A 15,068-nucleotide genomic window follows, 5' to 3' on the forward strand; every position below is an offset into this window, starting at 1 on the left:
CACACTAGGAACCAAACTAGGGCCACAGGCTTTGTGGTTAATAGGCAGTGACTTAAGGGAAGAAAACAGGAGTTGGGTGTATCTCCTACAGTAGGACCCTGAACCTTGTACCAGACCCTGTGCACCAGGTGGATGCTCAGGGAGACAGGGCAGCCTCAGATTATACAGCCCGTGAAGGAGCCCATGTCTGGATCCCCATGGCTCCCAGGCTTCTGCTGTGCTCACGTAGGTAAAGTGAATTCTTTTACAGAGCAGATTCTAGAGCAGTGGTTCTCAACCTTCTTAATGCTGCCACACTTTAATACAGCTCCTCATGTTGTGGTGAGCCCCACCATAAAATTATTTCATTACTACTTTGGAACTGTAATTTTGCTACTGTTATAAATCATACTGTAAATATTTTTTGGAGATAGGGGTTGCCACCCACAGGTTGAGATCAAGAGGGTAGAAAACTGCAACTGTGTTTTGTTTGGTTTTGGACACACTGGATAGCTGTAGCTATGTTTGGTTTATTATGGTCCTCAGTTGGAGATTCTGTGCCTACTAAGTTTTTGTGTCTTTTGTTTGTTTATTTTTTTTGTTTTTTGTTTTTTGAGACAGGCTTTCTTCTCTATGTGAACAGTCCTGGCTGTCCTGGAACTCACTCTGTAGACCAGGCTGGCCTCCAGCTCAGAGATCCGCCTGCCTCTGCCTCCCCAGTGCTGGGATTAAAGGTGTGTACCACCATCGTCTAGTCCACTAAGTTTTTGCAATTGATCTGCTAACTATTAATTCCTCCAAAGTGTGATGAGCATGCCTGTGCAGGTGCTAAGGGTCCCTAAGGTGGGTATGACAAGCACCGCCCTTCTGGCCCAGATCTGAAGCCCAGGGGCTTGTTGGGAGACAGGATAGCAGTGGGGGTGAGCAGAGAGTATTGGCCCAAGAGGATATCAAACTTTGGAGAAACTGCTTCCACTGCAGTTGCCTGGAGATGCTGGTGATTGTGTACAGAATACATGTGACTTGCTTTAGTGGCTTGTTAGTAGCAAGGGCAGTCCTCCAGAAAGAAAGTATGCTGGTCTGCTAGAAGCCAGCCAGTACACTTGAGGAGAGTCTGAAGATGCACTGTGGCCTTGGTTTTCCTGCCCCAGAATGTTTCAAGTAAGAGAAAAGCCCACCACGCCCTGGGAGATGTGAGTGGCAGGCATGTGCAGAGCAGAGCTGTCCCGTGCCCCCATGCTTCAGTGTCAGAGGTTTCCCATGTTGATTAGACAATCACCAGTCACATTCCTTAGTATCTTTTTTTCCAGCTCAGCTCCACAGTAGTGAATGATAATCTTCCAAAATTCAGGTTCTCTACTTGGAAGTTCAAATGTTGTTATTGGTAGCAATCACCATCTAGTGTCTGAAGTGATAGAATAACTGTTCATTTTTGTGAAAATAACTGGTAAGTCCCAGGTTTGCATAGCCATTTTGCCTTTGAAGGTGATGATTCTTGAAGGTGGTATGGTATCCTTTATAGTTCTCAGCTACAGTAGCCGTGTGGAGCTTTCCTGGAGGATAGCTCAGCTGCCTTCATACACAAGGCTTTTCCTGCCCTCCATCCTGCCTCAAAATGTTAGAAAGGTGCTTCTTCCAGACAGAGTTGAACACTGTCAGTAGTAAAATTAGACTTGATTTTAATGTAGAAGTTAAGATGACCACTTCATGAGGGTGTTCTTCAGCAAGACTGCCTTTTTGTTTCAAGTCACAGGGCTTTGGGAATGCACTGAACGCCACCAAGGGTGGATGGTGCTGCCTGGATTCTTCCCTGTGCTCTGGTGTGCACTCACCCTGCTGTGTGCTTCAGTGCAAATCTCATCACAGTGAAAAAAGGTCTTTTGTGTTCCTATATTGTTAGGACATCAGCTTTGGTCTATCAGAAAAACTTGAAAGTGTCTCGGGAACCCCAGCAGTTGGCTAGTGATTGAAGGCTTTTGCATGAGACCTGTGCTTTCTCATCCAAGACACATGGCTTCTCTCACTGAGAAGCTCCGAGAGAGAGAGAGAGAGAGAGAGAGAGAGAGAGAGAGAGAGAGAGAGAGAGAGAGAGAGAGAGAGAGAGAGAGAGAGAGAGAGAGGGAGAGAGAGAGAGAACGAAGTGATCTGGATCAGGTTCCTGACAGAGAGGACTCGGGGATGTGAAGATAAAGAGGAAACAGAAGTTTGCAGTCAGGTGATCTTGCTTAAGCTGATGGCTCATGCCACCACCACCACCAGACTTATTGAGAAGGGTATCACCTTTTATACTGTTTGCAGGGGAAAATGGGACAGAGTAAGCAGGAAGCTATCATACAATGGGCTAAATAAAGCCAGCAGGAAGCTAATCCGGCAATGTTGTACAAGGAGAACACATGACATCTCAGTCATCATAGACTGAGCACACAGCAGTCTTGGCACTGAGAACCACAGCAGGGGCGGTGGGAGAGTGGAGTTTCTAGAATTTGAAGTCACAGGTCCCCCGAGACCCTGGCCCCAGGCCATTACTGGCCTTGCCAAGCATGCTTCTGGGTTTATGCAAGGAACTACATTCCTTCTCCATACACCAAGGTCTTAGGGAAAGCTTTGGGTCAGCCTGGCTCCCAACAACAGAGCAGGCTGTGAGCCTATGTGGCAGGGAGCTCCAGCATCACTGTCGTCAGGGATGGGAGCCCTAGTACACTGACTGAGCGGGCCATAGTACGCCTAGGTTTAAAATGTGATGGGTGGAGGCACAGTTTGCAACCAGAATACAACTCCGACGACTCTGAACAAACTAAATGGAACTTCCAGCAGCCAGATTATAGTCATCACATTCTGCAACCCATTAGGCACAACCAGAGAGGATTCGGGGACTGAATGAGGATCTGAGGAAATGAAGGGGTGGGAGCAAACCCAGACAGAATCTCTGGGGGGAAGGTAGCACTGAGAAGATGATGACTGAGCAGTTGATATTTGTTTTGTTTTATTTAGGAAGTTACAGTTTGTGTATCCCAACCTTGGCCTTGGAATCTAAGTCCTTCTTGCCTAGAGTCAATAAGTAAAACTAATCTCAAGAGAGGAATCAAGTCAAACATGCAGATGTGAGGCGAAAGGTATGGAACACAAACCGGAAGAGGGACCCTCAGAGGAAGGGTAGGTGGTAGCCTACAAACTGAAAATGGAGGTGGAAGTAGATGAGAAACATCAGAGGGAGGAGCAAGTGGGAAGTCATGCTTGATGTTATGAAGAAAGAAACTGCCAGATAGATGGATTGAAAACTAGGAGCCAGCTGTGCACTGCTTAAGACAGTCATGCCAAGCATGATGGTACAGAATGATAGGCCCCCAGGTGTAGTGAGGAGGAGCTGCGGGCCCACGTTCCAGCTGCTCCCCTCCTGGCCGCCTGGCTAGCTTATGCCCCCAAATAACAACACATAAACTGTATTCATTTAAACACTGCCTTGCTCATTAGTTTCAGCCTCTTATTAGCTAACTCTAACATCTTGCTTCAACCCATATTTAGTAATGTGTGTAGCACCGGGAAAGATTCAGCATGTCTGACCTGGTGGCTGGCTCCATGGCGTCTGTCCCAGAGAGGAGAGGCATGGCAATTGCCTGAAGCGTCTTGCCTCACTCCCAACATCCTGTTCTGTCTACTCCACCCACCTATGTTCTGACCTATCAGGCCAAGCAGTTTCTTTATTAATTAACCAATGAAATCATCAGATAGATAGAAGACACACCTACATCACCCAGGCACCTACCACCTAGACTGTATCATATTGAGATTTTGGACTCTTGCTACTGCTCAATTGCCCCTCAGGAGTCAGTGTGAAAGGATGAGAACTTACTGTGGGCGTGTGTGCTGGAGATATTGCACCCTGCTTGAGAGCTTTTCTTAGGTGGTTCACAGTCACCTTTAACTCTAACTCCAGGGCATCCCATGGCCTTTTTTGGCCTCCGTGCCCCCCCCCCCGCCCATATTGAAACAATAACAACAACAACAACAACAACAACATGAAAGCTGGGCACGATGACCTACACTTTTAATCCCTGCATTTAAGAAGCAGAGTTCAAGGCAAGCCTGGTCTACATAGTGAGTTCCAGGTCAGTGAGGGTAACATAGTGAGACTGACTAAAAGAACAAAATCCAAACCAAAACACAAACAAACACACAAAAATGGTGAAAGTACAAGGAGTTTAACTGGGAAGAGGGAGGACATCTCAGAAGTGTGTGTTGGGGGGCAGGTAATGCAGTGTATGCATTGTAACAAAACCTATTGTTGTGTATAATTAATAAATGCTAGTGAAAAACTAAAATTTCTACCATGAGGGGCATTTGTACTGCACAGTGTTAGGCTGGGCCAGTGGACAGCTTGAGTCCTGGGGTTAGCCAGAGCACAAACTCTCTTAGCTCTCATAGATGTATGTGAGAATGGCTGCCTCAGACACTGCCAAGGGACAATAGAGATAACAGTCTGGGGAGTGATCTGCAGGCTTAGGGGAATGTTCTGGACTATGCTCAGGCCTTCTGTGTGGACTTACCTGACTGAACTGGTTGTGGTACTCATGCTGGTAGGAAATGCTGAGTTGCCAGAGGCAGGAAGGTCTTGAGTTTGAAGCCAGCTTGGGCTACACCTTTGTGGTGAGGCATTAGATCCTAGTTCCAGATAGAATCCTAACACCACCTCAGGAAGGAGCTTTGTAGAAAGAGTCTGGGCTTGCAGTCAACAGATGCTTGCACCCAGGAGACCCGGTCTGTGATTGTGATGCATGGCGTTGCCTTAAGAAATGAATGAGGCTATAAGAAAAGAGCCTGGTGGTGAAGCACTCGCTAGCTCTGGCTCCCTGTGGTCATCTGAAATGTAACTGAGGCCTTCTGGGTCTCCTGCCAGCTAACACAGCAGACCTATGTTTGAGGCCTATGCAGGGGCACTTGTTTTTGCCCCTATGTCCCAGCAAGAGGCGTAGAGTTAAAAAAGAAATTCTGGGCCTAGTTTCTTCAGTTGCACTATAGTTTTCTATTTGTGTTTTGAAATAGGATATTTCCCTATAGCCCAGGCTAGCCTGGAACTTGTGACCTTCCTGCCCCAGCTCTGTTTCTGACACACACGCTGTTAATGCTGTTAAGTGTCTATGGCTTCCTTTTGGCGATGACTTCTGGTGTAGACTGAGGAAATATGTATGAAGGGTTTCTGCTGGGTTGGTTCTTCACAGTGGACTGTGTGGAGACAGGCGGCTGGCTTCAGGTCTGATGAAGCTGTTTTGAACGTTAGTTTTCTGGGGTGGGGGTGCAGGCTGGGGATTGGCCTCCACGGAGTCTCAGCCCTTTGTGGTTGTGGTGTCCAAGGTCTGGGTGCAGGTTGAAGTTCTGGGCTGCGGGCATCCTTCTGTGGCTCTTAGGGGATTATTCTTGTGCTTTTGCCAGTCTGTTCATTTCCCTAACAGCTCTCATGCCAGGGTTTGTCGGCTGGCCATTACTTCCTGAATTACAGCTCCACACTCGCCTACCCTGAAGTCATACTATTACTCTTGGACTCATTACTTAGCAGGACAGCTTCTCTGAGGAGAAGAGAACCGTTGCCTTTTATAATTAGTCATTTACATTTCCTTTCCTTGGGGAGGAATTATTCAATCTGAGAACTGGTTGGTGGCCTAGTGGAATAGGAATGAGAGGGAAAGTGGCTCCATTATCCTGGAACTTGTTGGTGAGAAGGCCACCAGAGAAGGCTGGTGCCTGAAGTGGGCACTGTTGTCCTGGTGCAGGTGGTGACCTTCAAGTAGAGCTGTGGTGACCCTCAGGAATGCGCTCAGACCGCTGGCACTTCCCAGGTCGTAGTCCCAGGGAGCTGACTCCTGCTTACTTAGTTCAAAGGAAGGAGAACTAGGGAGCATCACTGTGCTTGGGCTCTGAGCTGGCCTTTGTGGACACTGGGGAGAGCTGTCTGCAGGAGACCCTATTGACTTGGGAGTGAGCAGATGGACAGTACCTGCCAACTTACAGATGGGGAATGCAGACCTCACTCACATACCCACTGAGGCCGGCTCTGTGTGCTGAAGAGTCAAGATGTGATGGTAGAGTTTTGCCTAATAAAATAGAGGTATATTAAACTGACAAAGTCCTTCTGTAACTTGGCTGCAAAGATTCATTAAGAATGAGCAGTGAGCAATTTAAAGGCGAAATTAAATTCTTTTAAAATGGCATTGAGAAACATAAAAATCCACATTCCTGCCTGAACAAAAAAGGTGCTCCTTTAAGTCACCTAGCTGCCCCTTGCCTGAAAATGGTCAGTCCACCTGCCGTGGAGAAGTCAGGGAGTCTCTGTGCTGGCTGCTGTGCCGTTTCTGAGAATGCACAGCATGTGCATTCTCACTGACACACTCAGTGAGTCCTTACCCAGGAGTGCCTGGAGCTCTGTGTACAAGGATGGTGAGTTTGCACAAGAAAAAGGTGAAGTTCTTCACAAAACCGACTCTACCACATTGGGTACTCACCAACCCTGCTGTAAACCCTGCCGATTCTGAGGTCAGAGTGCTGTTTCTTCAACATTATGCTTCCTCCTTGCCCTTCATTTGTGCTTCACAGTAATGCTGCCTAAGACATGGATCCCGAGAGCCCTCTCTCCCAGTCCTGGCACATTGGCTCATTTTCCAGAAATCTCTAGGTTTTGATAAAATCATTTTGACGGTTATGTATTATTTTCTGTATCCTGAGACAACATAGAGTATTCCTGAGACAACATAGAGTTTGCAACATAGAGTTTCCCAGTTCATCTATTTTTTTTTATAATTTTCATTGTTTTTTGTTATTGTTGTTCATATGTTACTAAATTTATTTCTGATCGGGGGTTTTCAATACTGCTTTACATAGTATATATCTGTTGATATTTTTTTCCTCTACTGTATATATGATAACAACTGGGTTTCAAAACTGACATGGGTTTCCAGTCATTATTTCTGTACATCAGATTGTTCTCAAGTTTCCAGTTTGTGTTCATGGTACTGTTAGGCCTGGATTTCAGTCAGGGCAGGGTGTGAACTGTTCGTCTGCTTACCTAGGTTTAGAGGACATGAAGTCTGGCCACCGGTGAATGCTGGAGCCTTATTCACCCAGAGTTTGGCTGTCAGTAACTTTCTGCTCTGTACTTCTAGTTTGGGGGACTGATTTGCAGAGTTTGGGTGGGAGGAGTAACAAGAGTAGCAGGCATTAATTTAGTAGGGTCTTGTGTTTTCTGTTCATTTATAGCTCCATCTTTTCTAAACCGACTCTAGGAACTTTTGAAATGAACCAGGTGATTTCTTTCTTCTTCTTTTTAAAAATAGTCCCCCTTTTCTATTTATATAAAACAGAGTTGCATCATTTCCTCAACCCCCTCCCATGTTACACCCTTACTCCTTTTCAAATTCATGGCCTCTTATTCTTTACTTATTATTGGTGTGTGTGTGTGTGTGTGTCCGTGTCCATATAGTATTACTTATATGTATGTTTTTAGGGCTGATTACTTGGTCTTGGTCATCCAGTCAGGGTGCTCATCTATGGAGAAGGCTAACTCTCCCTCTCTAAGCAGTCTTTAATTGCCTTCAGCTCTTCCTCTCAGAGTGGGGCCACATGGGCTTTCTCTCATTCACACTGGCGTGTCAGCTGGTGTTATCGTTTGGGTCTTGTTGAGGGAGCTGTAGTGGTAGGATTTCATGGGTAGCTTCACTGTCATATCTAGAAGACACAATGTCGCAGAAGTCTCTCCGGGTCCTCTGGCTCTTGCAGTCTTTGAGCCGTAGGTGTAGGGTTGTGTTGTAGATGTAGCAGTTGGTGCTGGGCTTCACAGTCAGCTTTCTAGATTTTAAGTGGTGGTAGCTTTTTGTGATTATTTCTATTTGCTGAGAAAAGACAGTTTTTTGATGAGGGGTGAGAGCTGCTCTTATCTGAAGTTCTGGGAGTCTAGGGTCATACTCCCAGCAGAGAGAATGTGTGATCTTCCATGTGGGAGACGTCTGTGGCATTGCTAGGTCACATTGCTTGATGTGCTGCCCAAGTCTCCCATCCTCCTGGTGCTGTTTGCTAGCCCTGGGGTCCTGAGGACTTTGAAGGTTTCCAGCTGTGGAAGGCACACCTCTTTCCTCTTTAGCTTTGCCAGACTCACTTACATAACTTGAATCTTAGTGTTAGATGTGCATTCGGGGGCCACTGTGCTGTTTTGGCAGGTAGGTATGTTCAGTTGTCTCCTGTTATAACACAGCTTGCTTCTGGTCATGGTCCCATCATGAGTCCATTTTTGTGTGATGTTACCAAACACTTGCATCTCCTCTGGTTGGGTTGGACCTCTTCTGTTCCCTCACTCCTGACTACTGCGTGTGTGTTATTGAAAGTGCTCCTCTTGTAGACAACTTGTACTTGGCATTGGGTTTCTTGCATCATGATGTTCAATGGAAGGAACTGTATGGCTGGGGTTGCTAAAAGTAATGAAATCCTTCCCTCCCTTCATCCTTCCCTCCCTTCCTCCCTTCTTTTCCTTCTTCCTTCTCTCTCTTTCTTTCTCTTTTTTTGAGACTATGTAGCTTTGGTTGTTCTGGAACTTACTATTTAGACCAGGCTGGTCTTGAACTCAGAGATCCACCTGCCTCTGTCTCCCAAATGCTAGGATTAAAGATATGTGCCCCCATGCCTGATATCTAGTAATAAAATTCTTATTTTTTATTTTATTTTCTATTTTCTTTTTAATGGCTGTTTTAGAGCAACTTCAGATAAAAGGTAACGCTGGGGAGTTCCCATGAAGTCTCCCCCCCCTCCCCAGCCATACTTCCCCTATAGGACTGTTTGCATTAGTGTAGCATACTTGTGACTGACAGGCCAATATCAGTACGTCATGATCAACTCAATCTCATGGTTTATTTAGGCTCACCCACAATGCTGTAAACCCCGGGTTTGGCAGATGCCTAACAGCATGTGCTGTCCATTAGTCCTCAGTAGTCAGTCCGTGTTCCACCTGTTTATCCTCCTTGCCTTCCACTGGAACCGGGTCTCCATGGCTTTGCCTTTGTCACAATGTTACATGGTTGGAAGGGTAGCCTTTCCAGACTGGCTGTGCACTGCTGTTGTTTTGTCTCTGATCCACAGCTGTCCTTTACCCAGTGGCAGTTCTGTTTTGACCACTCTGCACTGTCTTCCTGGGCCCTGTGCTGCAGTTCCATGCTGCTCCTTGTCCTGTGCTGGACATGAGCCTGGGGAGTGTTTCTGCAGTGGTCTGCAGAAGGAGATTGCTGCCTTGCTGTGCCTGGCAGGACCCCTCAGTGATAGACCCTGTCCTGTGGTCTACAGGCTGGGTGCAGGAAGGTGGAGAATGTACTTGGAGTAGATGTTATGGTAGGTTCCATTTGATGCAGTTGCTCACCCCTCACCCTGTGCCCATATGAGGGGTCATTCTGCCTTCTTATCATAGGTGAGAAGCAGGAGGGAGTTGAGCTGGCAGGTGGGAAAACAAGGAGTTAGGCAAGGCGCCATGTGTTTTCAGGAACTGGTCTATGCTGACTGCACTCTGAGAGGCTTGCCCCAGCCCCGTCCTTGTCCCTGTCCTTCCCATCTCTTCTCTGAGACTGTAATGGAGACATTGAGGGTATTGCTTTAACCAGTGCTTCTAAGCTTGGAGGGACAGCTAATGTGATGGATGACATAATCACGATTCAGAATGAGTTCAGCTGCCTGGAATACCAGCCCAGAACCAATCAAATGCGCACACTAATAGGAATAAATGTAAAATCCTGCATTCAAGTTCAAAAACCCAGTCAGTATAGGTCAGTGGGAAACAGCTGGGACAGTTGGGTCGACTGCGTCCTCAGTAGGAAGCTCTGTTATCATTTTGTCTCTATTATGGCCGCTGTCTTGTAACTGATAGTCCTCACCCTCTTTGGTCCCTCTCTGTTATTTCTACACTGCACAATCAGGGATCTTTCCAAAGTATGAATTTTGTAGCCATGACAGTGGGCTGCTGCCCTTTCCCCTGGCTGATGTCACTGGGCAGCTGTGCCTTTTTCTCACCATCTGCTTGTAGCTACTTCAGAATGGCCTTTTTCCACTGCCTGCCTTGCCCTCACTTCCCCTTTCCTGAATATGCCATTGTCCCTAGGGACCTTGGGGCCCCTCTGTGCTCTGATCTCCACTTCTAGCTTTACTTAGAACCTTGTCTCGTTCAGCCCACCCTCACATCCTCACAGTGGCACACCTAGCAAGGCCTTGTGCTATACTCCAGGGCCAGCACCCACCGTGGTCTTGCCTTTCATGTCGCTTCTTGTCTATATGTTTTGTTTCCAGTTTGGCACAGCTGGAACTTTCTAAGTGAAGCATTTCCCATGTCATGTGTGTGCGCATGTGTGTTTGTGCGTGTGTGTTGAGAGGAGCTGTTGGGTGAGCCCAGGGTCTGTCTAGCTTTGTTAGTGTAGGATGGCAGTCAGCAGGACACCCAGTAGGCCTTTCCTTCTCTGTGCCATCTCATGCAGCCCAGCTCTGCCGCTCTCAGCACCAGTGATTGCCATCTTGGAGCACTCCGTGTGGACTTTACAGCTGCTACCAGAGCTCACAGAGCCTGGACTCAAGGCAGAGTTCAAGCCATGGAACCAGTCTAGACATAGCCATAGGGCCATCCCCAGCTGGATTGCCCTGCACCTCCATTAAGATGGGCTTTTCTCTCTGAAGTTCTGCCCACCTTGTGTTAGACCAGTCAGAATGTTGCGGTTCTTGTCTTCTGCCTCAGACCAGAGTGCCAAGGCCTTCTCATTAGCCTCAGAGATCTTTTCAAAGTAGGGTCGTTCCTCCCTCTTCCTCTTTTTCCCCTTACAGACTGGTGTCCTTCTGAAAAATCGTTTTCCCTCCCTGAGCTTTGGGCAGACTGAGGAGTAAAACAAGACAGTGGTGGTGGGAGCCAGGGCTCCACTCTTGTCGAACAAGGGCTTGAGTGTTTCTCTAGTGTGGAAGCCAAATACCTGACTAAATCCAGTATTGCCAGGCTGCTGTCTCTAGCCAGAACTGATGAGCGCGGGATGAGCCCACAGCGCCTCTGTCCTCCCTTAAAGCAGTGATTAGTCTCCTGGGGCGGGCTCTCACCATGTGAAGTATCCCTCAGGTGTGGTGGGAGGTAGGGGATATGTCATCCCCTACTTTCTTCAACTACTTCGGAGTGCTGTCAGGTTTGAGTGCTGCCATTTATCATGCCATCTTGTACTTGAAAGCTTTTCCCCGCTCTGCTGAGTTCATTTCTGAGACTTCCAAGCAGGCCAACATGGCAGGGTGTTCATTCCCATCACATAGATGTTGAGATACAAACCTAGAGAGACCAACTACTTGTGGATATCACACATCTCCTAAATATTAGCTAAGGTTCTGTTCCAGGTCTCTCTCACTTAAAGCTCCCTCTCCCAGGCTGTGCTGCCCACCCCCAGTCTACATGAGCCCACCCAAGCTCACCCACATGGCTGAGAATCGTCACCTCTCACTTCTCATGCAGTGACTGTATTGTTAGCACTTGGATTGCTGCACTGTCAGCACATTTGATGTTTCTCATTGGCTCCCTGGTGGGCCTGGTGCTTGCTGTCCAGATGCCCAGCGAGGTGGTCATTCCAGCAGATGGTTCTGCTCAATGAGCCAGACATGTGGGTGCTGGTTTGTTCAATTTAAATGTAAATATTCAACATTAGCAGATAGAAATTTTCCATGAAGCGTTCCCGGGAACTGTGTGTGTCCTCTGACATCAGATGGGGGTGAGATCTGATGGTGCTGTGCTCTGTTGGTCTTAGACAGAGTGTCGCCCTGTATCTGTTTCTCAAGAGGCAGCCTAGCAGTGTGTACTTGGTTTGTTTTATAAAGTTGTTTTGCATTATAAACTTTCTTTCAGTGCTTTTTCTTTTTGGCGTATCTGGGTTATTGGAGGGGAGTGGCACTCATGTGTGTGTTCACCCATGTGTGAGCATGCATTGGTGTAGGTTTAGGCCTGGAATTGATATCAGCTGTCTTATTCAATCTCACTTCATTTTTTGAGGTACAGCCTCTTGGGTGAATCCAGAGCTCTCCAGTTCTTGCTAGTCTAGCTAGCTAATGTGATCTAGGGATGGCCTGTCTGTCTCTTCCAAGTGCTGGGGTCACAGGTAGCCTCAATAGCTACTTGGCTTTTGTATGGGTCCTAGGTATCTGAATGTAAGGTCTCAAAGCCTCCCTAGCCACATGTTTTATTTTATGTATATATCATATGCATTATTATTATTCTTTTTAGGACAACTACACCTTTGCCCAGCCTGGGATTCAAAAGAAAGTGAAGATGCTGGAAGAACTTGTGAGCCGGATTGACGGTGAGTCAGCTCCAGAGAAGCCCTTCCCTAAGGCAGGAGAGTGCTAGAAGGAAGGCTAGGGAGGTGGCCCTGCTCCTCAGCTCTACCAGCTTGTTCTCATTTGGCTGGTGGTACCTCGGCCTGCTAGCTCTCACCCAAGTGCATCCTTAACAGGAGAAGATGCTGTTCTGCTCCTCCATTCTGGGCTCCAGTCAGGACTTCGTAGAGAAGGAGACGCCCATGCTCCTGGCAGCCAGCCTCCCTCCTGGGTCAGCTCCAGTTTCTCGTCTGGGCAACAGGGTGGCTGCTGATGGCTCTCCTTTGCCTTGCCTCTCCTGCCTGTGTATATCATTTGCTATCAAGGAGGATAGAATAATTTCTCCATGGAATCCAATTAATTACCAAGTCCAGAAAGAACATCTTCAATATTATAGAAAAATTATAGTGTGTGCTCGGGCAATTTTAGATTATGCTTTCATGTTTAAGTGAGGCCTTTGAAATACTTTTTACCTTCGTCCTTAAAATAATTCCCCTTGCGATGTGCTGAATGTCATATTGCAATAGCAGAATTTAATTAAATGAAAGTTGAGAGATAATGCTTGCCCATTCCAAGCAGAGCCTCCTGATAGTTTGTTAAATTAATGAGCAGAACATTAACAAAGTGATGCCAAGCAGAACCAGGCCTATGTATATATGTGACACCAGCCAGTCAGCACTGAGCTGCAGAAGATGCTCCCTGCTTCCTAGAGTCCCCAGTGAGTCAGGCAAGTCCCTTCGCCAAGGTGCAGAGCACTGTTGAGATGCGGTCCTGGCTGTGTGCCTTTTGTATGTGCAGGCTCCACCCCGTCTTCCCCTCGCTGCTACCGAGGAAGGAGAAAATTGTCACAGCCCTCTTCATAGGAAGACACTTGGTTTGGGAAATGACTGAGTGGCATTATAAACTAGAGCCAAAAAATTCTAAACTGCGTTGTGTTCTTTGATTGAGCCTGGGAGTCGGTTCTGTCTGATGGTTATTACCTCATTTCCATATTATGAAGTCCCATGCACTTCTAGCGATGCTTTATTGGATTCAGTGTGTTTAGCTGCTTTTCAACCTCTCTCCAAAGTGCTGCTCTTTCTTCCGTCAGTGTACCCTGTGCGTTTATTCTGCACTCACGTTGCGCTTTTGCTCAGCTCTGGTTGAAGTTTTTTTCCTACCAGCGATTTCACAAGTGTCCCTGGCCTCATTTAGTTCTTTGAAATACTATTTGCAGGAGCTGTGAGTTACACATTTCTAGCAGGTTCTTCTTTTCCTTCTGTGCCCCTTAGAAGGCTTATTTTATATTTTCCATGAGCCTTAAGTTGTGGCCAGGGCTGGTTTGCTCCAGCGCTGCAGTTGGGGAAATGCTTGAATTGATTTTTTTTTTTTCTGGTGCTGTGGTTCAGAAGGAGGCACACTACAGATTTACATTGTGATTGTTCAGAAGAGCAGCAGCGACTACCGCAGAGCTGCCCGCCTGCGCTCTGGGTGAAGTGCGTCTTTATTTCTAGTGAGGATCAGCTCCTTACAGCACAGGATGGTGTCTGCTATCCCAGGGCAGGCTGTGCAACCTGTTTGTTTCTGTTCTCATGACAAAAGCTCTGAAAATGTGTGTAACTACCTCATCATAAGGACACTGGACTGTGCGAGCAGGAAATGTTAGTCCTCGGCTCCTCCAGCCCTGGCTGGGAGCCTTCTCCTCGCCTGCCTCCACCAGTGTTTGGAGAAACTCCAAGGCTGCGGCTCTAGTAGCCTCACTGTAAACCTTCATTAATGGCAGGGTGTACTATGTAGAAAAACATTCTAATCTGTTGTCTGAGTTCTGCATTTCTAGGGAAGGTCAGTGTTTATTTCAGTAAGCATTGATTCCTTGGTGAGGGGGAAGTTCTTGTAGGGCTGCTGAAGAATGGGGTTCATGCTCTGTCCCAGATGGGTGGTATGTCTCTGCGGACAGGTTGGGAACCCGGGAGTGGCGGAGTGTGAGGCTGTGGGCACGGGGGAGAAGAGATAGGGAACCAGAGAAGGGAGGAAGGCAGGCGCTGGAGGGTGGTGGCTGTTGAAGATGGCTGCTGTCATTATTTTCTGTGGTAAGGAGTAGGTCAAGAATTTTCCAGAGACACTTTAAAGAAGTTTCCCATTTTGAGTCATGCTTCTCCAGCATGGCTGAACCCCTTCCGAAGGTGCATGGGACCATGAAGGTGCACAGGTGAAGAAGGGTCACATGACAGAGGCAGAGCAGGAAGCAGGCAACAGCCTTTGAGATGGCACTGGAGCTGGGGAGCAGAGGCTGTCTCTGGAGTGGGCAGATGGCCTCTGTGACATCCATGGAAGCCCTGTGGAATGGCAACTAGCCTTTGGAGTTGGGACTTCAGAGAAGGTGAAATGGGAGGAGCTTTTACCATAGTAGATTCCTGCTGACAACAATTAAAAAGGCAGATGTAATGTTTCCAAAAAATGTTTCCAAGAAATGAAATGAAAAGGAACAGAAAAAAATTAAGAAAGAAAAGAAGCTCAGTGGCTTTCGAGAGAAGGGATGCTGTCAGAAATACAAGGGTTACTGAACCTTCCTGGTGGGCCCCAGTGAGATCAGTGCCAAAGTCACTGCTGTCTGGTAGGCATGCCCACTTCCAGGGCAAGTGGTCCCAGGGACCTTCTGCCAGCCTTGTGGGATGCTAGTTGGACTCTGACCTACTCAAGATAGGGGTCTTTGGGCATGGTGCCTCTTCCTAGAATGCTAGAATGATGACACACCAGGGTGT

General features: G+C 47.3%; 1 protein-coding gene across 1 annotated transcript in view; it reads left to right on the forward strand.

Moving 5' to 3' along the window:
* The window catches only part of Tbc1d22a (TBC1 domain family member 22A), a 292,925-nt gene that overhangs the window by 154,098 nt on the left and 123,759 nt on the right, over positions 1–15,068 (forward strand). The window contains exon 10 of the mRNA XM_038342834.2: positions 12,236–12,311. Coding sequence (XP_038198762.1) covers positions 12,236–12,311 — 76 coding nt within the window. The remainder of the gene's footprint in view (positions 1–12,235; positions 12,312–15,068) is intronic.

The sequence above is a fragment of the Arvicola amphibius genome, chromosome 9, assembly GCF_903992535.2.
Source record: "Arvicola amphibius chromosome 9, mArvAmp1.2, whole genome shotgun sequence".
Lineage (NCBI taxonomy): Eukaryota > Metazoa > Chordata > Mammalia > Rodentia > Cricetidae > Arvicola > Arvicola amphibius.